The following is a 24986-nucleotide window of genomic DNA, read 5'->3' as shown; positions in this document are numbered from 1 at the left end:
AAATATGTATAGTATACTTTATTAATGAAACAGGGGGCCGATGGGAAGGTGATCCACTACTTGATCTTGATTCCAACGATCCTGGCATCACCGTGGACTTCAAAGAACTTGTATTTTATGTCTCCGAGGCGGTTGGGGAAGCTCATGGTGGAACCGTCCGGAAGCTTGATGAAGAAGTACTCCATGGTGAAGTTGATGTAGAACTGAGGAGAGAGGAAGGGAGGATGGATGGAAGGGAGGGATCGAGGGAGGGATAAGGGACAGATGAAGGGAAGGAAAAGTGGGAGAGAGACAGGAAGGAAGGAACGGAGGGAGGTAAGGAGGTATGGGAGGGAGGGAAGAAGGAGAGGGAGGGAGAATGAAAAGGAATACATATTAACAAGTCGCCAAAGTTAAGAAGGCAAGGAGGGATGGAGGGAAGGAAGGAATGAAGGAGAGTGGGCAAAGGAAAAGAAGTAAGGGATTGATAAGGTATGCAAGAAAGAAATATTATCAACTCATCTTGACATCCAATATATATCTGGCAGATAAAGGCTACATCTGGTTCCCAGCTCGATACTACTTTATGAGCTCATAAACCTAACCCTCACCTCAATGTAATGACCATAGGTAGAGTGATAGTAGATATGTGTCGCATCGCATATAGAGGGAGCATAGGGCAGTGTTTACTAGACAAACTTTACCCAGCCCATATCCTTCAGGCAACAGCCACAAACAGATGAAATAGCTAAAGAAGGTTGTAGGCCAACCATATGATACACTTAACAGGTGTACCAGCCTAATAGGCCCTGGTGTCTATTAAACTATGTTTACACGCTGATGTCATTTTATAGCTTGGCCTATCAACAGGACATTTTATTGCCTTATTATTGGTTGTGGTGAACAGGAAGGAAACAAGCTATCTCGTCCCTAAGGCATTTACATACAGATTCAGGACAATATTGATCTATCAATATTTAAACTGAAATCTATGTACTATTGAAAAATAGGCAATTTTAATCATTCTGCTCCTATAGAAGTGGGCGGTATCGCTTACAAGCAATTGGGCAATCAAACACACACACACAGACACAAAGATGCATTGTAAAAACACCCTGTGTATCCACACATTGTAAACACACACACTGTACACACCTTGCACTCCTCTCCGCGGTTGAAGGACAGGGATCCCTCCCTGTACTCCTCCCCCCAGCTGCCGCCCGACAAGGAGTTGCAGACGATCACATTCTCGTCGAACCGCGGGTTGAAGTGCAGCGCGATGTTGTCCGAATCGTGACCAACATTGATTGAGAACCTACAGGGGTATAAAGGGGGACAGTGAGGGGGACAGTGAGAACCTGCTGGATAGACGATAGCCTGCATAATCTTGGGCGTGTGCCACAATATGTTGATACAAATAGGCCAATAGGGAAAATAGTTTCACTGTAATAACGTCATATAGAATAACTTTTATAGCATCACGTTTTCTGTAATGCTGTTTTTAGCATAATCCAAAGGGTGCCCCCCGTACATAGGGGTTTTATTTAATAACACGATGTTCTGATACAAAAATAATTTCACTTGTGTATTGATAAGCCTAATATGTTGTTCACAGTTAATAATTAATGAATGTATGATGTTATTTAATGTTATTGTTACTTATACACATTTTATCATGTAGGGCCTATTTATATTGTAGCTGCATCCTCATTCACCTGTTTCCATCATCATTAGGCTTCAACCGGATCTTAAACTCCGCCCCCTCCTTGAAGGTCATGTCTGAGACTTTCTGGAATGACAGGTGACATGAATGTCCTTTTAATTTATTTGATATGCTCCTTCAATTGCGTATAGACATCTGCTATCAGGTAACATGCGCGACAAAGTGCCGTGCAGAATTTCAATATGTGTGTGTGTGTGTGTGTGTGTGTGTGTGTGTGTGTGTGTGTGTGTGTGTGTGTGTGTGTGTGTGTGTGTGTGTGTGTGTGTGTGTGTGTGTGTGTGTGTGTGTTTACAGTTATCATTCAAAAGTTAAAGCGGCAGTGAACTCAAAAAGAAAAAACATATTTTTGATCTTTGATCCCCGATTAGAAACACACATGGCAAGGCAAAGTAAGTACAATCGCACACACTGTCCCACTGCTCATGGACGGATTGGAACAGTTAGGGTTCTGTCTGAAAGTGAGTTGAACTTTAGTTACTTTTCTGATTATTACCGCCTCATTTTGTCACGGATAATTTCCAAAAGTATTCTCAGAGAGAAGAGATATTTTGAACCCGATTAAGCTACTGAATTTCCATCTGAATTTAATTTGCATCAAATCAAATGAAACTCAGTTATATATATTCTGTGTTATATTAATGGTGTAGAACAGACTTGAATGATCTGTGTCTGCCAGACCCTTATTCTGAGCATTAAAAACTAGATGAACTAGATAGATTGAAGTTCGGTAAGGCTAGATGAGTTGATTTAGCTGTTTACTTTGTCACTTTTCAGTGTGGGTTTGAATAAGACTAACTTTAAGTATTGTAAATGGTTTATATGCTGAAAGGTCTCACAGGATTAATTTTAGTTGAGAACTAAAGTCATCCAAGAAAATATATGTTATGGTTGAAATCTGTATGAAGGATCTTTTTTCTTTTAGATTAAATCATTCTGCCCTCCCCTGACTCAAATCATATCAGAAAAACGAATAAATGCTACTTCATTATGTCCCTGCCTCAAATGGATCTTTATAAATGTGAAATAAATATAATACTCCCTTATTAAGCCTGCACACAACAAAACCCATACCCAAAATCAGAACCATGTGAAAGAGCACAGTGACCACTATGGAAGGAGCTTGTGTCTGATATCGACTCTGAGAAGATGTCCTTCTGCCAAATCATCCATCAGGCTAGGGAATCGAACCAGCAAACTTTGGGTTGTTCAAGTTTGTTTCTATAACCTGTGGGCTATCTTCCGCCCGAGTTACCTACCTATCATTCCTAACAGTAAACACTGATATATCAGGATCAGCCATGACTACCAAGGCTTTTGGGTTCACTGCCCCCTTAAACCTTTTTTTATTACTGAAGAGTTACCAATATCTACATTTTAGCAGGGTTGAGGGGGAGTACAACAGTAAGGCCTGTAAATGTTTGATGGTTGAGGCATGGTTATCATGAGTACACAGTAAAATAATAAAATCTATACCTAGGTGTGTGCATATGTGTCGGTGTGTGTTTATGAGTGTGTGAATCACTTTATGTGTAGCACTGTGTTTGTGTGTGTGTGTTTATGTATAAGTGCTTGTGAACATGGGAGTGTATTTGCATATGTTTGAGTGCATGTGTGCGTATAACTGTTTGAAGGTGAAGGTCGAGCATAATCATATGTGTGTGTATCCGTGTTTGTGTAAATTAAAGTGTGTTTGCATGTGTGTGTGTCCACACACATGGCCAATATAGATAAGTAGCCATACATCTGTCTTCATGTTCACCATGATGTATTTTATGCTGGGTTGTCGTAACTGGAACGATTCTTGTTTTATCATTTACACAGATGCTGCTTAGAACAATGCCTTCATTCGTTAGGGGATCTTCAGATGTCAGATGTTTAGTCAGAGATAAGATCCAACTGTCTTCCGCTCTATTTTATCTTTTTATTACAAGTGGGTAATGGTTAACAGCAACTTTTCAGTCAACTCTGTGGTGACTAATATTAAAAGAGATAGACAGGGATATATTTGCAGTTACCTATAGCGAAAGACACTGAGAATTCTGTAGTAGGGTTCCCGGGTCATATCTGTAGTAAGCAGACATTTGGACTTGCACTATCAGAAGCAACGTGAGAAGATAAGATAATCGAGACACAGCGGAGATATAATAACGTAATTTACCTCATTGGAATTTGCTTTGCTTTCGATTATTCCTAATAAGCTTTAGAAACTCAGATTATTTTTTAAATGATTTTGAATAAACAATGAAATTAAAGAAATTACCTGCTACCTAACTTCTTATAGCTCTTTTTAACTTATTTTTTCTGATTGTAAAATAACTCCAAAACCCCCAAAAAATTCAACATATATTAATATTCCAACTTTCCTTTTTTTCCTCAACTTTGGCAGACAAATATTTTTGTTAATGTATATAACAGACATAACCTACCATTATAACATTCAGACATTTGTCATTATGGTATAACATTAGCTACAAACGAAAAAAAATACATATAATATGTATAGCAACCATGAAAATAAGTTATTGAGAAGTGTGCATTAAACATAGGCTCCACCTTAAGGCCCTTTGATCTATTAGTATATATTGTCAATATACACTTTGTATGTACATATGTAATACATGCAAAACACTCACCATTTTTGCTGTCTTCACTTGGAGATGCTGAGAGGAACCTATCTGGTCACAGGTGAGGGGTGTTATACGGTGCAGTCAGGGCAGACGCAGCCAATCGGTGATGGGTTGTAAAAACGACCAATCAGGAAAGTTGGAAGCTTGGCTTCGTTTCACAATCGTCTAGGGAACTTAGAACACCTCCACATGAAGTCAGTTATAAACCTAATGTCATTTGTTTAAGTAATTTCCCTAATATCCTGTGCCTTTTTTAGTACTTTTGAATGATACAAGGGAAACAAACACCAAAAATCCAATTTAATAATTAAAATAATTATTTGCACTTAGCAAATATGAAACGTAACTTATTAATGAACTGAATGTATTACAAATGATCGGGGTCTGTGTCAGGCAGATGGCCGCAGCAGGCGGTCTGAATTTATATTTATGTTCAAATGTTTGTTCACTTTGTATATCAATACAAGTGTGAAGTGATCACAACAAGCAATCATCGACAGCCTGACTTTGTGGGTAAATGTTGCCATGGTAACAGCATGGCAAGACGTTGTGTCACACTTAAAGGGGACCTATTATGCTTTTCGACTTTTATGACCTATAAACGTTGTTATAATGATTGATAGTCACGTTTAAACATACACAAAAAAGGATGTAGATTTTCGGGAAACTCTTCCTCTCATCTGGGCGCTTTCAGCATTCTCTGTCAACGCTCGGTTTCGTCCTTCTCCGCCCCCTCGCCCCCCTCCTGCCAACCCAACTCTGTTGTGATTGGTTACCTCCCTTGAAGCGCACGCAGGTTTGACCAGGCATTAGTGGTGGATTTAATGATTCGTTTCCGTGACCCAGTTCGCGTGATTCAGTTCCCCACGAGGAGGCGTTCGCGAATCGTTTGTTCGTTCGTTCGTTCAGTCGAGTTTCCGGTAGCAATAACTCCACTGAGTCTGACTGACTCAGCTGAGAACCGTGCAATGGGGTCCATTCCATGATGCGATTTACCTCTACCGGAAACCAGGCTGAACGAACATACGATTCGTGAACGACTCCTCCCAGTTCAGTCGAGTTTCCGGTGAATCTATTTACCGGAAACTCGACTGAACGTGGAGGAGTTGTTCGCGATTCAGCCTAGTTTCCGGTAACGGTGAATCACATCATGGAATGCACGCCATTGCACATTCCTAACCCTAACCCTAACCCTAACACTCCTTTTCCAGCCATTACTCCCGTTCTCAGTCTTCTCTTCCTGCAAAAAAAATTCTCGCAAAACTCCTCATTGAGTGAGACTTGGTTTGACATAATAACAGACCGGAATCAAACTAAAGGAATGTTCTAAAGTAGTATCCTGTTAATGCAATCTGATATTTTCAGTGCCAGAAACAAGCACTTTAACAGAAGTGCGCATTGACAGGGCGCTTTGCCCCATGGGATTACATTGCAGCCCTTTTCAAAACCTTTTTTCATAAAACAATTTCAATTTTTTTTTCCTCATTTGTCCCTTAGACACAAAATAATTGGAAACAGGGTCCAGGTTGAAATATTCCAAAGTTATCAGTCTTCTACTGTAGAATGACTCAGTCAAGTAGATCCAAATGTACTTTTGTACTGTAACAGTCGTTCTAGACAGTTACAGTACAAAAGTACATTTGGATCTAGGGTTAGGGTTAGGCCTATTCAGCTATAGCGGCCCGTGGGCCAAATGCGGCCCCTCCTAATTTTTTTCTGGCCCGCAAGAAATAAATGAATTAAAGGAGAAACATAGTTGCATGCAAATCAGGTTTCTGTGTGTAGCCGGTGTCAGTACCCCACAATCAGGAACTGGCATCACTTATTCTGACAATGTTTAGCTCAACCGATACGTGTGTGAGTCTAGCTTTTCTCATATGAATGCCATCAGAACAAGGGCACGTTGCTCCATGACCTATGAGAAGCTGCATGGGTGTCTCAGGATGAGCCAAACTAGGCAAACAAGGCAGTGCAATCTTTCTCACTGACTCACTGGCTCAAAATGTCTCATATGTACAGTAGTTCTGTTTTGTGAAGATTCAAACAACATTGTTTTATTCTAAATACGTGTCCGAAATATGTCAGAACAAAATCTTATAGTGATACGATTAAAAGTGAAGAAGGAAGGAATGCGTCTGACAAGTTTATTCCATGTAGTAGTACTATATATATTAAGTTAACACTACTTTAAGTACGATTTATTTGTAGCGATTCATTTACGTAGTTTTACTCTGTTTGGCCCATTAACCCCCAGTGGTTTTCCTTTTCGGCCCACTTGATAAGGATGTTGAATAGCCCTAGAAGTAGGAGTCATTTATACAAACAAGCTTGGGAAAAAGGTGGCTGGACTTTTGCGACTCTAGCCAATCAAATGTCACCGCTTTGTGGTGGGCGTGTCCTACATGAAACACAAACACATCGTCGCTCACAACCAAACAACCAAAGTTAGCCTGTGCAAACTGGTATGGCAATATGAATTATGACCTTTATTAGTATTAATAATAACATTCAGCTTATTACAAAAAGGACGTTATTTTCAGATAAGCCTGTGCTTTAACTGAAGCAAGGCAATCTGGTGGCTAAGTTAGCATTTTAGCTATTTGCTGTGGAACCTCTCGGCTAATGGCCGTTTGCTAATAGTGGTGTGTAAATTGTATTTGTTTTGGTTTCATTTTGCATGGTTTATACTATCAAGGTCCGGGAAATGTCGTTATTAACTGCGAAAGAACCAGGGATCGACCCAGACGCCATGCCGGTGGAGTCCATAGTACCCGCCTGCATGTTCGCACCAGACCCAGGGTTTGGGGACGACCTGCCTGACGGAGAGGGCTTCGAAGACGGCGAGGGGACCAACGGCGAGTCCGGGGATCATTTAAATTTCAGTAGTAAGGTAGGCCCCTGCCTTTGGTTTAGATTGAAATCCCCAGACATTCTGCTGCTATTAAGAAAAATCTAAATCGCACACGTTGAATGCGCTGCAATGGCTTTGGAAATGCATTGTATGGAAGATGCATTGACACGTTGCATTTTGCAGTGTCTGCAAAAGAACAAAAAGTGACACGTATGTCGATGCAGCTACAGTGGCAGCTGTGGTCAACACAGCACTGCCTCACCTGCCACTGAGGTTAAAACCTGTTATCCCTTAAAAAGGAGTAAAACGAGTCTTGCCTGTTACCCCTTAAAAGGAGTCTTCAGTTTAATATGACCCCTTCATAGTTGACCTCCCCTTTAGTCAACAGTAACCCACAACAACTTGCCAGACTATTGTTTTGTGCTCTTGGCGATTTTCAAAAGACGAATTGTTTTTGAATTTGTACTATTACTGTTTATTCTTCCCGCATTTGTTTATCATTCAGTTAGTCTTGGTCAGTCCGTCGGGGGACCAGTATGACTCGTTACTACGCCAACTCAGGGAGCGGATGGATGAAGGATGCGGGGAAACCATCTACGTGGTCGGAATGGGTTCAGGTGAGGACGTTCACTTTTCACCTGCTATCTTTCCTGTGCCAGGGGGTCACAGGAAAGGTCTTCCACTGGATAGAATGTTTGACCCCCATTCAAAAATGTTCTGAGTTAGATTACAGTGTATGCAGTCGACCTGTAAAAGTCCTGGGGCCAGATGCCATTACCCCTACCTGCTCCACATTTATTCCCAGAACATCATTGTATGTCTCTTTGGATAAAAGTTTGACACCCAATCCTTTGCATGCTTATCTGTGAATACATGTTAATCTCTGGTGTTCATAAGCTACTGTTGTTACAGTTGGTATTTTTATTGGCCGCGCCATCCTTTTGAGATTGATATGGAATATATTTGATTGGCCAATCCCTAATTATGATAGAACGTGTGTGTGTGTGTGTGTGTGTGTGTGTGTGTGTGTGTGTGTGTGTGTGTGTGTGTGTGTGTGTGTGTGTGTGTGTGTGTGTGTGTGTGTGTGTGTGTTGGCCAATGAATTAGGAGAGTCAAAGGAGGCGCACTATTAGTAATAGTTTTGTTTTTTTTGTTGACAATTTTGTTTCACAACACTGCTCAATGAAACCCAGACCTCTCCATGCTTATATGTGAATATATTTTAATCTCTGGTGTTGATAAGCTCCTGTTTTTACCTTTGGTATGTTTATTGGCCGCTATCCATTTGAGATTGATATGAAACCAATATTCTATTATTGATTTTTTTCATATCACAATATTAGAGGTTTTGGAGCCCATTTTATTCTGCCGCTTCTAATTGTAAAAATAAATGCAATACATTACGGGGCACATTACAAACCACAAACTATGAAGTCAGTATTGTTTTTCTTAGTTTCATAGTACATAATATATAGTTATATTTTAAGAGTGCTCTGTTGAAATGAATGGAATTCACATGATTTGGGTGGATTTGGTAACTGCATGCCCCCCGGTACAATCAAAGGTCATATGACCCCAGAAGCCCCATAGTCAAACCTTGCTCAGAGTATCCTACACTGGTTGATTCTAAATTTTTCTGTCCTTTACAACTCATTTTCCAAATCAGTTTTAAGTTGTTGTACATATATTCTAGTAAAGTACATTTTCTATGTAAAGAACTTAATCACTGTTCCAGTCTCATCTGGGTCTTACAGGGCCACACCATGGCCCTAAACGCACCTGTTGCAGAATTTGGCCTCATATTTGTAGCGTGACTCAAAAACATAAATGGAATCGTACTGTTTCAATGGAACAAAGCACACAGTGAGGAATGCGGCAGGGCAGAATCTTTTTCGTTTGCTTCTGTAAGGACTTTGCTTTGGACGTCAAAATAAAAATTATGATCTTGACTGTGGCCTGTTTATCGGCCATGATAAAAGCAGTCCAGAGTTGACATGACTTTACACGTTAACATGACAGGACCGTAGTTGTGTGGTCTGTATTTCACCCCGCTATCGCCCCAGTGATTCTCTGTGTCCACCGGGTCTATTTGTCTGCCTTTTAGTGTGAAAAGCGACGTAGCCTGACCCGATTTACAACGCCCCACACATACACCCCCACCCTAGGGCCTTTGTTGACAGCTGGGGTTATTTTCTGCCCTGCTCAGCAGCATGTCTGACCATAGCGTGGCGTGGCCGGGGTCAAATGTCACTTTTGAAAAGAGTCTCTGATTGAAGGCCTTCTCCACGCAGTAACTGTTGTTGCTAGCTTGCTCTTCCATCGCCAGGTGGAGGATTATTTGTACAGATTATTACCGCAGTATTACCGCAGTGCAGCACTCCAGTTCACATAGGCCAACTTCAGGCAACCTAACCTCTGAGGCTGAGCCCTAGGCCCCTAACCCAGCACATCATTTAGGCTGGAAAGGAGTGGGAGAAACATTTAGAAGGACTTATTGGTGGCCTTCTGGCCACCATTGTACACTGTATTGTGTTGTGTTGTATTGTATTGTATTATAGTAATTAACTGTGTAGCAACTGCAGTAGCTGCTATCATTGCTGTAACACAGGGAATTGGTTAGCCTAGCGATTGTTTGTACTTGCACTTGGTTTTATTAACATCCTTTCTGTACCGACAGCGATATATCGATGCACTTCTTATTACAAATGTACTTATTGTAAGTCGCTTTGGATAAAAGCGTCTGCTAAATGCCCTAAATATAAACGTATTCGCTCTCCATCCAGGGATGGATGTTTTAGGTGCCAAAAACGCAGGCATTAACTTGTATATAACAAATATGAGTTGTTTTTAAGTTTAAGTGACCCCCTTGTTTCAGCTTAAATTCAAACACTAAGAGGAAAATTAGTTTTGGGCTGGTAGTTCTAGCAAGCTCAATAGCAGACTTTGCATGCTGACTTAGTTTTGTACTGTCATTGCCAGCCTGATTGGACAGACAAGCCCAGATGTCATCACCCCTGGCAAATACTAGTGCTTATGACCTAATTGTCTCACACTGGAAACAGGAAACAGCTGCTAGGTAAATGGGCAGTTATTCCACCATGCACTCAATATTTGCAACCGATATAAACTAAATGTAACCATTCTCTAAAAGGGGAAACTAGAAGCCAGTGCATACACACATGACATAGACCATATGCATGACTGTTCAAAGGGAAGTACGAGTAGTATAGTCATCCTTGAGCAAGATGCCCAAGGAGTTGAAATACCTGCTAAATTGACCCCTAACTGGAAGTCTCTGGATAATGACTTGAATGATAAATAATTCACACAGTCACTCAGCCTCTTTTGATAATCTCCTCCTTCATTAGTACAACAGTCTTTTTCATCATTCACTGAAGCCTGTCCGTGGCTTTTCTGGGAACCCCAGACAGAACTCTGTTGCGGTGATGGAGGCATAGATGAGGGTCTCTGCCCACGAGTCTGAGAGGGATGGCCATCGTCTGGGGAGGGTTTTGAGTCGGTAGAATGCAGATTCGGTGATGGTTTTAACGTGGGTCTGCAATGAGGGGATGGAGTCCAGAATGTCACCCAGGTTGCACTGCTGGGGACGGGCAGCCGTCCTAATACCTTAATACCTGAAAAGGAACCCCGCACCCCACACACACAGATGAAATGTCAAGCATGACAGTTTGATGGCCAACTAGCACACACAGCCACTTCACATCTATCACATCATATTATGTTCTGACAACGTTGTATTACTTACCTTGTTTTGGCTTTTTATGCTTCCATTATGTCTGCCCATTTGGCCCCTATAGCACTCGCTATACATCCCTGGAAGGAGGCTTCCCCTTCTGGGTTCCTTCTCAAGGTTTCTTCCCTCTTGGTTTCGGGGGGAGTTTTTACTTCAAGCCTTTTAGAGGGGTTGGGTTGGGGGGGGGGGGGGGGGGGGGGGGGGTGTATAATGTAGGCCTGTGAAGCCCTTCGGAACCAAAACTGTGATTAAGTGCTGTACAACAAAATGTTTACGTGACGCATTGATCACCAGTAGGTGTGTTGGGACTATGTGTGATATAGAGCATTCATCAACCCTCTCTCCTCCCCTCCCTCCCTCCCTCCCAGACGGGGGAGACTACGGCCTGGATGAGAAGGACATGGAGGCCTCGGCGGCTACGGTGAGGTCGCTGTGCGAGCAGATCGAGGCCGACCTCATCTTCCTGCGGGAGCGCACCGAGGCCGGCGGCAGGATCCGCGACTACCTCATACGGCGGCGCGTCGGCGAGCTGGACTTCCTGGAAGTCAGGTATGCTCTTTCTTCGGAGGGGTTCCGCCCACAACCGCAACTATTGTAGTTGCCAAGGCAACAGATACACGCAAAGTCAACCACCTTATTTTCTTGCTGTCGTCTTGTTTTTGTCTCTCTCTGTCCGTCCTCTGTGTGTGTCCGTCCTCTCGTCCATATCTCTCTCTCTGGGTCTTCCGTTCGTGCCGCTGTCTCTGTCTCTCATTCTGCGGCCCCTCGTTCCCGCCTTCAGGGTGGCGGTGGTGGGCAACGTGGACGCCGGCAAGAGCACCCTGCTGGGGGTGCTGACTCATGGGGAGCTGGACAACGGCCGTGGCTTTGCGCGGCAGAAGCTCTTCAGGCACAAGCACGAGATGGAGAGCGGCCGGACCAGCAGCGTGGGCAACGACATCCTGGGCTTCGACCAGGAGGGACAGGTAGGGGTCTCGGAGGCAGCGCCACCCAGGGTACAAGGCGTGAGGGCCAGATAGGGCTGCTGAACACAGAACCAGGCAGACTAGAAGACACCAGAGGAGATGATATGCAAGACCAGTAGGGGTGCTGAACACAGAACCAGGCAGAGTAGAAGACACCAGAGGAGATGATATGCAAGACCAGTAGGGGTGCTGAACACAGAACCAGGCAGAGTAGAAGACACCAGAGGAGATGATATGCAAGACCAGTAGGGGTGCTGAACACAGAACCAGACAGAGTAGAAGACACCAGAGGAGATGATATGCAGGACACGTAGGGGTGCTGAACACAGAACCAGGCAGAGTAGAAGATGCCAGAGAGAGGATAGGGTGGACAGTTAGGGCTGGCGAAGAAACGACCAAGCAGAGTAGAAAATACCAGAGGAGTCGATGGGGATGGACAGGTAGGGCTCTCCAACACAAAGCAACCAGAGTATCAACAGGAACACAGTAAAAGCAGCAGAGTAGAAGTGTTAAGATAAAATGTAAAACTGAATGACTTAATTTCAGAAACTGTACTGTTTTTATACACAGACACACCACACTACAACAAAACACAAACACAGGAATCCCCGACAGTGTATCAATATTTCTGGTGTTGTTCCAGGTGGTGAACAAACCCGACAGCCACGGGGGGAGCCTGGACTGGACCAAGATCTGCGAGCGGTCCTCCAAGGTCATCACCTTCATTGACCTGGCGGGCCACGAGAAGTACCTGAAGACCACCGTGTTCGGCATGACGGGACACATGCCCGACTTCTGCATGCTCATGGTGAGCCCTGGCCTTGCTTTGTGTTCTCTACGTTTCCATCCTGTCCGTACCACCGGTCTGCGTCAGCTGTGGGGCTCTGTTTGGCGTTGGAGGCCGCCTGTCCAGGCACTAGGCTGGGCTGAATCGCCAGGTAGAAACGTCGCAACGCAATTGCCAGAATCGTTCAGGATGTTTGAATAAGCATAACTACATTATCTCCAATTGTTTTGTTTTTTCTATTTCGGACTGGAAGAGTGGTAGCATGTATGTTTAGGAAATATTCCACAATCAAGCAGTCTACTTTTCATATTATTCTCACAGTCAGAAATCAAAACACAGTCAAATTTGGACTACAATGTGATTGGTTGGTTCTTGGCCAATGGGGAGGTAAACAATACTTGAACCCCTCCCCCCCCCCTCTCTCTGTCGCCCTCCCCCAGGTGGGCAGTAATGCAGGCATCGTGGGGATGACCAAGGAGCACCTGGGCCTGGCGCTGGCCCTCAACGTGCCTGTGTTCGTGGTGGTCACCAAGATAGACATGTGCCCCGCCAACATTCTCCAAGGTACACCCACACACCTACACATACCAACCCATTCACCATAGGGTGGGGCTGGTGTCACCCTGTTCACAGGTTTGATAATTGGTCAAACACAGGAACGTACCAGCATTTCGATCCTTACCAGGTGACGCACGCGTTAGCGATGTAGCTGCAGGGCTTCTGCGAGCCTGGCATGACATAAGCAAAGGTTTATCACAAAGCTAAACAATGTTGATGGATTATAAATGGCTCTCCCCAACTATTGCCTGATTATAGGCGTTTTCATTGTGCATACTTGTGGTTTGTTTAATGTTGGTGCATTGTTTGTTTGGTTTCTTCCAGAGACGCTAAAGCTATTACAGAGACTACTGAAGTCACCGGGCTGCAGGAAAATCCCCGTCTTGGTCCAGAACAAAGACGATGTCATCGTCACCGCATCCAACTTCAGCTCTGAGAGGTGAGGGAGAGGTCAAACCCCCTCTACGTCACAGAGATCCAACAATATCGCCCTAAAGAAGATTGGGCAGTACCCTGGCTTTGTCTCTTCACACAGAACTAAACAAAGGCGCAATATGGTGCCACCGTGTGTGCTTTACCACAGCATGACACCGGCATCAGAAGCATGTCATGTAATACAGCAGCGGCAGCGTCTTATGTGACGTATGACATGTGCGTTGTTCGTCAACAATAATGACGGGTGAAACTGAGTGTTGAGGTGCCGTGCAGATTTACGCCACTCGTCAAATGCAAGCAACGTTGCTGTGTATCGTATCCAGAGAGACGATGCATACGATTCACAGAGAGATCAAGAGTGGGGAGACGGGGATGAGAGGAGAGAGAGAGGGTGGGAGGAGGAGGAGGAGGAGGAGGAGGAGGAGGAGGAGGGGGGGAGAGAGAAAGAGTGGAAGGATTAATATGTAGGGGAAGAAGGAGGACTTGAGAGAGAAAAAAAGTTGCACAGTTGAAGAATAACAATTAACATAATGTGAATGTGAATCCTAAAGATACATTTCGGAAGAAGGAAAAGGAACGAAGTAAAGGAATAAATGCATTTACACTCCTCCTCCTCTTCCTCCTTTGTGCAGGATGTGTCCCATCTTCCAGATCTCCAATGTGACCGGGGAGAACATGGAGCTGCTCAAGATGTTCCTCAACCTGCTGTCATGTAGGACGGCCTACAGCGACGATGAGCCCGCCGAGTTCCAGATAGACGACACCTACTCTGTACCGGTAGGATACCACTCGCACGCCCCTGTATATACACCTACTCTGTACCGGTAGGATCACACAGAGTGGTAAAAAATCGATTTTGAATCGATTCAGTTACATTTTACCATGTCGATTCATAGGACATGAGATCTTTTTTTTTTTTTTACCATTATTCTTATTTTTGCACTTTATTAAACAATGCCTTGATGAAATTTGCAGTGATAGAATGTTGTAGTTCAAGTACAATTTCACTTGCAATTCCTAATTTAAAAATTTCACTTTTGAGACTTAAAACCTGTTCTTTAATATGAAGAGAAAAAATAAAGTATGTATTTTGTAAGTATTTTGTATATTGTAACACAGTTGAGCCATTTTCATTATTTAACAGCAGATTGAATCGAATCAAATCGTGATTAATCGATTCAGAACCTTATGAATCGAAATCGAATCTATTTAGGAAATTGGCCACGATACCGAGCCCCAGTCAGCGAGTGTCAATGTGAATTTGTGAAGGTAGAGTTCCTGATCTGTGGTTGTTCAAGCCCTTGGATGGATGTGACATTATTGCAAGTCTTTGCAGAAACGCATGCAAACCTATGCATGCCTTTATTGTTCACCCACTGTAAAAGGAAAGGGGCCGGGAATGTTATGTTGCATTCCACCTGACTAGCTGAGTCACCTGTTCAAAATATAATTTCTATGCGCCTCTACAGAGTCGCAGCAATAAACCGAGATCCCTGTAGCTACCAGACAGCCGATTTGATACCTGATGCACGTGCAGGTCCTCTCGCTCAACACGCGCACAGTCACGCAAGAAAACACCTATATTATTATGAGGCCTGTTTTGGGCAGCGAGTTAGTTAGGGGCACCTTTATGGTAGTTAAATACGTATATGACTATAAAACAGCAGAGTTTTGCGTGGACCTGTTAATGTGATTCTCTAGTACGCTATAAACCTTAGTGGCTGATCTATCAAAATGTGAACTTTAGATAGGCTTATGTACTGACCAACTGCCCCCCGTGGACGTGGACGTCGCCGGGTCAGTGGCCTCCAGAGATGGGGGGGCAGTAGCATTGTGGCAGAGCTGGAAGCCGTAACTGATGTTTTTTAACGCTCTGTCTCTGTATCTCTATCTGTCTCTCTGTCTCCCCTCTGTGTTTCTGTGTCTCTCTATATGTCTCTATGTCTCTCTCTCTCTGTCTCTGTATCTCTATCTGTCTCTCTGTCTCCCCTCTGTGTTTCTGTGTCTCTCTATCTTTCTCTCTATATGTCTCTATGTCTCTCTCTCTCGGTCTCTCTCTCTCTCTCCGTCTCAGGGTGTGGGCACGGTGGTGTCGGGCACCACGTTACGGGGCCTGATCCGCCTCAACGACACCTTGCTGCTGGGCCCAGACCCCCTGGGCACCTTCATCCCCATAGCCGTCAAGTCCATCCACCGCAAGCGCATGCCGGTCCGTGAGGTCCGTGCTGGACAGACCGCCTCCTTCGCCCTCAAGAAGGTCAGACATCACCCGGGATCCATCACAATGTGCCCTAGCTGAATCGTAGAACTATCGGACAAAATGCGTCCTCGCTGTATCGTAGAACTATCGGACAAAATGTGTCCTCGCTGTATCGTAGAACTATCGGACAAAATGTGTCCTCGCTGTATCGTAGAACTATCGGACAAAATGTGTCCTCGCTGTATCGTAGATCTATCGGACAAAATGTGTCCTCGCTGTATCGTAGATCTATCGGACAAAATGTGTCCTCGCTGTATCGTAGAACTATCGGACAGAATGTGTCCTAGCTGTATAGTAGATCTATCCGACAGAATGTGCCCTTGCTGTATCGTAGAACTATCGGACAGAATGTTTCCTAGCTGTAGCGTACGCTGAGATGTGTTGTGGCAGGCATACTGTACGATTGGTTACCAGGCGCCAATGTCAATGCTCGTTCTATTTTGAATTAATTAAACCAATGACCGTTTTCTGAAAAAGCTAGCTTAATCAATGATTTGGTTTTGAGTTACATTTCAAAATAAATAATATTTAGACTGAGACGATAATTATTCGACCCGGTACCAGGTCCCGACCCCAAGGTTGGGGACCTCTGCTATATAGGACATAAGCAGTGTGTAATGGCAGGTAGAGGGAGACAAAGGCAGGGGATAACATGGGATTTAATTCAGCATTTAATTGTATAGTCTCAATTGTATCTGTTTCTTTCTCTCTCTCTGTCTCTCTGTCTCTCTGTCTCTCTGTCTCTCTGTCTCTCTTTGTCTCTGTCTATCTCTCTCTCTTTGTCTCTGTCTCTCTCTCTCTATCTGTGTCTCTCTTTCTGTCTTTCTCTATATCTCTCTCTCTTTCTTTCTCTGTCTCTCTCTATCTCTGTCTCTTTCTTTCTCTGTCTCTGTCTTTTTTTGTCTCTGTCTTTCTCTATCTCTCTCTCTCTCTTTCTTTCTCTGTCTCTCTCAGATCAAGCGTTCGTCGATAAGGAAGGGCATGGTGATGATCTCTCCCAAGCTGACCCCCCAGGCCACCTGGGAGTTTGAGGCTGAGATCCTGGTGCTCCACCACCCCACCACCATCTCCCCCCGCTACCAGGCCATGGGTGAGTGCTAAGTCCATTTCATTTATGTAGGCCACCCCTAACGCCTACTAAGTCGCATGTGTTTATGTGTCTTTTTATTTTCTGTATTTATTCTTAGTTTAAATGTTTTTCTTTTATCAGCAGTGCTATTATCAGTACTCATCCGACCAATTATCTTATCTGAATTCATCTTAATCATGCCAATTAAACACTTATTATATTTTATTATTTTATTAGAAAAGGAATGTTTATGAATGCTACAACATTGGTGGCTTGAAGGAGGTGTTAAACTAACTTACGTATGTGTCCCTTTGTGTGTGTGTGTGTGTGTGTGTTGCCCAGTGCATTGTGGGAGCATCAGGCAGACGGCCACCATCCTGACCATGAACAGGGACTGTCTGCGTACCGGCGACAAGGCCACGGTCCACTTCCGCTTCATCAAGACCCCCGAGTACATGCACTGTGACCAGCGGCTGGTGTTCAGGGAGGGCCGCACCAAGGCTGTGGGCACCGTCACCAAGGTAACCCCCTCTCACCTTCACTGTTGTCGTACCCGTTGGAATGTATGGCATCAATATTCTCGGTTTAGAATTCACAAGTAAGTACGGGGCTTTAACTCCAACTCCTGGTGACATGCCCACTCTTAACTCGGGTTGGCCGTTCCGTTGCCCACCCTCAACTCTGATTGGCCGTTCCATTGCCCACCCTCAACTCTGATTTAGCATTCTGTTGCTCGCCCTCAACTCTGATTGGCCATTCCATTGCCCACCCTCAACTCTGATTGGCCGTTCCATTGCCCACCCTCAACTCTGATTGGCCGTTCCATTGCCCACCCTCAACTTTGATTGGCCGTTCCGTTGCTCACCCTCAACTCAGATTGGCTGTTCCGTTGCTCACTCAGAATTCTGATTGGCGGTTGCATTTCAGCTGCTCCAAGCGGTGAACACGCAAGCGGCCCGGGCCCAGCAGGCCAAGATGCTTGCCCTGAAGAAGAAGGAGGGCACAGGAACACCGGACGAGACCGGGACTGTGGCAAGACCAGGAAGCCCCTCCTCTTCACAGGTAGGCTTCGGATTGGTTGATTTGTTGTTGATGGACAGCTGTGGTTTCAGTTCCACAATGCATGACCACAAACAGAAACTCAAGTTAGTTCAGTTTATTCAAGTCTTTTCCCAAATGTCAGGGACTGCTTGTCAACGGTAGTACATGAAGAAAACATTCTCTTGGCCATTATGGCCATTGGCAATTCTGGCCAAGAGATGTTCGGCTAACCGCCATCTATCGCTAATGGCTAACTAATGCTTACAGCTTACACTTGCTAACTCTTGCTACCAAATATTCCAGCTAACTCCTATCTCTCCCCTGTCCTACCTCACACCCTCCCTCTGCCCTAACCAAATAATATTCATTCTCTCCCTCGTATGATCCCTGGTCCAAACGCATTTCATTCATTCATACACTATTCATTATTATTTCTGAATACCATTCACTTAATTCCCATCACATACCTATCTGTTCAAACGGTCCCTTCTCGCTCCATGCCTATTTTCTTCTTCATTCTCTCTTCTCCCTCGTCTATTCTACCTCCGCGCCTCTCCTCTCCCTCCTTGGCTCCTCTCTTCTCCCCCCTCGCCTCTCCTCTTCTCCCCCCTTCTCCCTCCTCACCTCCTCTCTTCTCCCTCCTCCCTCCTCCTCTCCTCTCTTCTCCCCCCTCGCCTCTCCTCTTCTCCCCCCTTCTCCCTCCTCACCTCCTCTCTTCTCCCTCCTCCCTCCTCCTCTCCTCTCTTCTCCCCCCTCGCCTCTCCTCTTCTCCCCCCTTCTCCCTCCTCACCTCCTCTCTTCTCCCTCTCTCCCTCCTCCTCTACTCTCTTCTCCCTCATCCTCTCTCCCTCCTCCCCTCCTCTCTTCTCCCTCCTCCCCTCCTCTCTTCTCCCTCCTCTCTTCTCCCTCCTCTCTTCTCCCCCCACCTCTCTCCCCCCTCCTCCCCTCCTCTCTTCTCCCTCCTCTCTTCTCCCTCCTCTCTTCTCCCCCTACCTCTCTCCCCTCTCCTCCCTCCTCTATCCTCCCTCCTCTCTTCTCCCCCCATTCTCTCTTCTCCCCCCTCCTCTCTCCTCCCTCCTCCCTCCTCCCTCCTCTATCCCCACATGCTGCGTTAGACTGGGGCAGAGGGGGATAAGGAGGTGCATTGTAAAGATGGCATCAATGAGACCAAGGTAATGGAAAGTGCAGATATATATTTTTATATATATGCATGAATAACATATAGAATTTATTTTACTTGCTTTTTTGAATCTGTGCAACATATCTCTTTATTTTCTGCTGCTTCCCATATGGCCTTTTTCAGTGAGAGAAAACATTGAGTCCCTTATTCTGCTATTCTTATCGTTGGCTACCCACTTTTAATTGTGTGGTTTTAAGACTTTTTTTGTAGCTACTCTACTATTCGTTGTACGCTTTGATTGTCCTCAGCCTCTCATGGAAGTCATTTTAGATAAAAAAAACTTAAAGTGTGAACCGTTCTGTCCCATCGTAAATGACAAAAAGTTAGTGCTTCTATTGCATCATAAATTACAAAAAGTTAAATATTCTGTTGCATGAGAACTGCATGTTACATCATAAGTTACTGAAGATTTACGTTTGTAACATCGAGAGTAAATGTTCTAAAGGTAAATGTTTGTTACATCGTAAATGACTTGACGTCGATGTCACTTACATCGTTAATGACTGACAGTAAATGTCAAGTAACATCGTTAACGGCTGAAGGTAAATATTTGTTACATCGTTAATGACTGAAGTTAAATGTTTGTTCCATCGTTAATGACTGGAGTTCAAAGTTTCTTGAACCCTTAATGAATAGTAAGTTAAATGTTTCTCCCCACCCCCAGCCCAAGACTGGCAGCGGTCGGAGAAGAGGCGGCCAGCGACACCGTGGCAAGGGTCTCAACGCCACCATCCCTACGGCAACCACTCCCCCAGCAGCGGCAGGAACCGCCTAGCAACGCCATAGTCCCAGTCCCCCCCCCCCCCCCCCCCCCTCCACCAAGCCGACCCTACTCCCGGCAGCGGAGACGCACGCGCTGATGAACTCTGAACTCCACCATATGAGGAGCAGACGTTAAACCCTCTGGCTCCCTCTGGTGGGTTTGGTGTTGAAACACAAAACAAAAAGGCAACGGCGGCAGTGAAGGACCTGTTACTTTAAAGCTTTCATTTGTTTTAATTTTTTTATTTTACTTTTCCCCCTTTGGCAAATTAACGGCGTTCCAAGCAGCTAGGAGGTGCAGTGGTCGGGGGGGGGGGGGGGGGGGGGGGGAAACCCCCCAGTTGTGTATAAGGAAGTCCAAATGTACGTGTTGATAGATATTAAGGGGATTTTCCTCGGTGCTGATAAATGATACATAGAGTGACTCAATGGCGGCCTCTTGTCACCAGACCCGTGCGTTTATGGGCCGTTCAAATTCCAACCCACTACAGATTTGTTCCTGTTGTAGCAAAAAAATAATGAGAAAGGAAAAGCAGCAGGCCACCCCAAGTTCATGCATTCAATTATTCCCTCTGAATTTAAGATTGGCTAATGAGACTTTTTGCTTCTCCCTGTGGAGAACACAACCTTTCTCCTTCTCTTATTTTTCCATCTCTCTCCGACTCGTTCTCTGGCCTATTCCCGCATCTGATTAACCACCATGATTTGTGTTGCTGTTTCCCATCCACGCCGACCCTGGCGGCCTGCGGGCTCGGCTCAGCGTCTTATCCATCCAGACCAAGGCATTGTTAAGGGCTTAATGTGGCCCGCACTAGGGGGATCCGCGGAGGCAGAGCACCATGATTACGGGGGCCGCAGCCAGAACTTGGCACTAAGCAATGGTTGCGGCCCCCTCCCTGCATTGACGGGTTGTCGGTTTAACTTGACCTCCCGCGTGGATCGCTGAACGAGAAGGGCTCGGTTATCTGATCTCCAACCGCTATCAGTTGAACCGTCACCCTGCCCCCCCCCCCCCGCCCCCCACCCCTTGAACGCCAGTGCAAGCAATCCCAGCGGGGTGGAACACAGATCGGTGTGTGATTATGGCGAGGGCGCATTACTCTCTTGATTGGCTGGGATCTCAAGAGGTCTGCGTTTGATTGGTTGAAATCTCTTGAGGCACCGGCTACCAAAATTGGTGGAGGTTGGTTTTATTTATTTTTTAGACTATTACAGCAGGGGTCTTTCCTGCTTGGTGTGTTTTTGTGTGTACTTCTCCGTAGTCTTTGTCGTCTCTTTAAACGAAACACTTGTTCACCAGGGAAAACGTCATGCTTTAGCACTGAATGTCTTCCACAGCGCAGTCTTTTACTGGGTTAAGGGGAGCAGTCAGTTTAGTAAATCGACCCAAAGTACCTTTTTGTAACCCAAATTACTTTGCATCTACTGCTTACGGCACACGCATGACTCCTAATGTTTGTGTGCTCCAACACTCTGTGAAAAGAAAACTGAAATGGTTGGAAAATTTGGAGTCGTTGAAGATAACCATATGCCATGTGTTTGTGTGGCATCACACAAACACATGGTGTTTGTGTGTTGTAAATCTATTCAAAATTCTGAGTAAATCTATTCAAAATTCTTTTTTTGAGGGTGCCGTCTGCTCCAGCAGAAGTTTAACTTTGAATTTGCAATAAGGAAGTCATGTTTTGTCGTGACAAAATAATCTCGGACAAGCACTTCAGTCCCTGCAATCGTTAAGGGTTTTCTGAAATGGGGTATTTTCACTGTTTTCTTCAAAGGTCTGTTATTTTTGGCGTGAGTTCCAGCTTATTAAGACTCTATGCTGTGGCTTCGCCTCACACTCTGGTTCTCAAACTTAATAGGCTACGGTACTAAAGCCCTCATTGGTCCTGAATGCGGTGGTTCGCCCGCACGGTTTGGAGGCGCTGTACCATCTCTTAAAGACCCCTTTGTCTCGGCCGTGTGGTTGCTCCAAGAGCCTTCATTGGTCCTGTTCTCCCTTAACTCGAAAATAATCGGTCGTTGATTCCCACGTGCACGGTGAGGTTAGAACATAAGGCCATCCGATGCTTTACTTGTGAGGAATTTAATCACCTTGGAAACAGAGTCAGTGCGTCTGTAGATTACCTGGCTTCAACCCCCTCCTCATTTTGTTACATTGAAGATATACTAATGGTCCATTATTTCTTTTTTGAAGCGACTTTTTTTTTTTGCTTTGTTATTGTCTGTACAGAAAGTTCAACTGTACAAAAGAAGTAAGAAGAAAAGAGGCCATTTAACCTGAAGTGGTGCCAGTTTGTGCTGTTAAGAAACGTTAAAATAAAGACTTTGAGAATATGCATTGTGTGTGTGTATTGAGAGTCATTCCCCGCTAAGAGCAAAGGTTCAGTAGATTAGTCCTACCGTCTGAGGTACAGCAACAAAACCTACGTCACCTCAAGCATGGGGACGAGGGATTTGAATTGGGTTATATGTCATATAATCTTCAACACGGTTGTGATTGTAAACGGCTGTGAATCAAATGTTAGGTACATGTAAAGACTTAAAAGTTAAAGGTTGTATAGGTGATTTGCTTTTTTGGCCATTTTTGCAAAATTACTTGAAATCCTTATCATAACCCGCTTACAGCCACTGAGTTAGAAGTACTGACATGAAAATTAAACAAGTCAATCATCTGTGGAACGGGCAGGGCTCGAAAAACTCCAGCCAATCATTTCCATTGCCACCGAGTTGCATTGGACAGTAAGTACGTCAATCAAACGGTCGTACTGCACTCCCCCTCCCCCGCGCCCCGCGCGCGACCCCTTCGTGCAGTACTCGTGACCCAGAGCTCGTGACCCAGAGCAAGCTCCTGTTTGTTGTTATCCTGCGGTAGCTACTGGAACTAGTTAATCCACATTTGGACCTAGCAGTAGAAGACAATTTCCATGGCAGACAAGACGCCACCATCCCCACCACCACCACCACCACCACCAGCAAAGAGAAGGAAAACTCTTTTTCAGAGAGTAATTGATAATAAAAACGCTGAAAGAGAAAAACTGAAATCAAGAATAATCTTTGGCGCTGCTTTCGAACGTTGGCGGCAACTGAAGGACGAGAAGGGTCTAAAAACCGATGCTTGTGTGGCGGTTGACCTAGTTTCAACGTTTATACCGTTTATACTCGGTAATACCGGTGTGGAGACGAGTGTATTACTCGGTGTGAAAATGTCCACACCGCGGCAACCCTAGTGAAAACCAGGACTTCCAATACAATTATATGAAACAAACATACATTTTCTAAAAATAGTAATGATTTATGTGACCGTTTAATGTTTATAACATCTGGTCCAACCAATGCAGCGAGAACGTATTCTCAGCAGGGGGTGCTGGGAAAAAAAAAAACTCTGCACTAGACTCGCAACTCGTTACATTGATAAAAAAAGATGTATAGCAGCGCAGCTCAATTACACCAGTGCATGCGCGGACAGTTGAAAATCGATCGTTCACATCCAGCTGCTCACAGAACAAGTTTAGCGCACCACCGCTACCCTCACACTTTTTCATATAACCTTTTTTCAGCACTAGGTCATATGAGCATTAAATAAATGCTGCGTCTCAAAATGCCTTGGACAGCAGCGAGGATGACTCGCTTTGCCACGGGCCGAAACAGTTCGGAGCGACCACAGCCAGAGCGAACACAGCGGGGCAGAGGAGTGTCAGGGATAGTCTTTGGTGTACACATCAGTACGGCCTATTTGCACTACTGTTTAGTGGCAATGCAGTGTTTTATTCGATGCCTTTTTATTTTCGTATATTATTTCAATGAATACAATTTATTTATTCATAAAAAACGGATCTGGTCTTCAAATCTTTTTTCCAAATATAGGTCGTCTTACAATGGGGTTTGTGTTTATATTCGGACCAATACGGTACAGCGGGCGCTCACATGACGTTAAGCATTTCCTGGTGCATAATGTGACGCTTCAGAACCTAAAATCCCGTTTCTCCCCGTTGACACGACAACACATAACCGGCGTTTTCAGAAATCTCCACTTTGGCCGGAGTTTTTAGAAATGATCGTTTTCTGTGATAAGACAGGGCCTCGGACAGGGGGTGTTGCAGCACCCCCAGCACTCCTACTTCCCGCGGTACTGGGTGCAACTTACAGCTGAATGTAGTGCCATGTTGTTAAACGAAAACCTACGCTAGCCTGGCTCGCTCTCGCGCATCTCTGTTCGCGCTCGTGCATGATTGCGCGTCCAGGTACTTGGAATGGGTGGAGTCAGAGTCAGCGTTGAAGGAGAGGGGGTAGGACCATTTGAGTTGTGTATTTTCAAAATCTGCTGGCGTTTCGCAAATCACCTACCCAACCTTTAATAAAAGCTCATTGAACATTTGGAGCAATTAGAATCTCAATCTCCAATGAGAAGAGGTTGCATGCTTCCAGTTTTCTAGCAATGAAGGGTCCAATAGCAGTACAGAAAACCATCTGGTGACCAAGAGCAGCATGCATAAGGATGCAGTCATAAATTATGAAAATGTGTTTGACAAGGACAATGAGTGATATTACAGAGCCAATTAAGCGAAAAAGATTCAGTGAATATAAGTATACAAATTAAAAGATAAATCTACTCACAGCATGATTTCCATTTTATAGATGTTGATGCATTGAACAACAAGTTAAGTGCAGTTATCGAAAGTCAACCAACACCCCTGAAGCAAATGATTATCAAACTTTCGCCCAGGCCATGGTCTAAGGTCTACATTTACGACTTCAGGGCAATCCACCTGAATCCTATTTTTTACAGAAGATGCTTTGAACAAGCAATTTTTGCGTCAGATATTGACGCATGCTTCAAACGAAATGTACTCTAAATCTGAGCGAGCAACCGATGACCCTCCCATCCTCAATAAATACCATACAGCCAGAGCTTTTTGTTATATTATATTCTGCTCTAACTCCTCTGGCTTTGCTCCAGTCAAAGTCTCCGTCGGTGCTACCTCCCTTTTCAAA

General features: G+C 44.6%; 2 protein-coding genes across 3 annotated transcripts; one reads left to right on the top strand and one right to left on the bottom strand.

Annotated features, from left to right (window-relative positions):
• lgals2b (lectin, galactoside-binding, soluble, 2b) lies at positions 1–4435 on the bottom strand. The gene is made up of 4 exons (XM_030352740.1): positions 4336–4435; positions 1695–1768; positions 1135–1294; positions 1–203 (listed from the first exon to the last, which is right to left on the bottom strand). Exons 1-4 carry the CDS (start codon positions 4336–4338, stop codon positions 57–59), a joined length of 384 nt encoding a protein of 127 aa, XP_030208600.1. The 5' UTR covers positions 4339–4435; the 3' UTR covers positions 1–56.
• A 2275-nt stretch (positions 4436–6710) lies between these two features.
• On the top strand, positions 6711–22332 carry gtpbp1l (GTP binding protein 1, like). Of its 2 annotated transcripts, none has more exons than XM_030351624.1 (14): positions 6711–6791; positions 7025–7219; positions 7686–7797; positions 11303–11483; positions 11716–11899; positions 12543–12707; positions 13127–13250; positions 13569–13683; positions 14312–14456; positions 15754–15936; positions 16894–17029; positions 17351–17529; positions 17936–18070; positions 19894–22332. In XM_030351624.1, exons 1-14 carry the CDS (start codon positions 6732–6734, stop codon positions 20002–20004), a joined length of 2025 nt encoding a protein of 674 aa, XP_030207484.1. In that variant the 5' UTR covers positions 6711–6731; the 3' UTR covers positions 20005–22332. The 2 variants fall into 2 exon arrangements, with proteins under 2 accessions (XP_030207484.1, XP_030207485.1); XM_030351625.1 differs by lacking the exon at positions 19894–22332 and adding an exon at positions 19165–19830.
• Positions 22333–24986: the final 2654 nt, after the last annotated feature.

Source organism: Gadus morhua, chromosome 3 (assembly GCF_902167405.1).
Source record: "Gadus morhua chromosome 3, gadMor3.0, whole genome shotgun sequence".
NCBI lineage: Eukaryota > Metazoa > Chordata > Actinopteri > Gadiformes > Gadidae > Gadus > Gadus morhua.
Note: the sequence above shows the minus strand (reverse complement) of the source record. Positions and strands in the feature narration are given on the sequence as shown.

What these genes read in the sequence shown, in the direction of transcription:
- lgals2b (XM_030352740.1), bottom strand. An exon ending in CCTAATGATGATGGAAACAG is followed by an intron (nt 1,295 to 1,694) that starts GTGAATGAGGAT and finishes ATACCCCTGTAG; the next exon opens with GTTCTCAATCAATGTTGGTC. An exon ending in ACCGCGGAGAGGAGTGCAAG is followed by an intron (nt 204 to 1,134) that starts GTGTGTACAGTG and finishes CTCTCTCCTCAG; the next exon opens with TTCTACATCAACTTCACCAT.
- gtpbp1l (XM_030351624.1), top strand. Translation starts at nt 6,732, where the DNA reads ATGAAACACAAACACATCGTCGCTCACAACCAAACAACCAAAGTTAGC. An exon ending in CTGGACTTCCTGGAAGTCAG is followed by an intron (nt 11,484 to 11,715) that starts GTATGCTCTTTC and finishes TCCCGCCTTCAG; the next exon opens with GGTGGCGGTGGTGGGCAACG. An exon ending in TCCAACTTCAGCTCTGAGAG is followed by an intron (nt 13,684 to 14,311) that starts GTGAGGGAGAGG and finishes TCCTTTGTGCAG; the next exon opens with GATGTGTCCCATCTTCCAGA.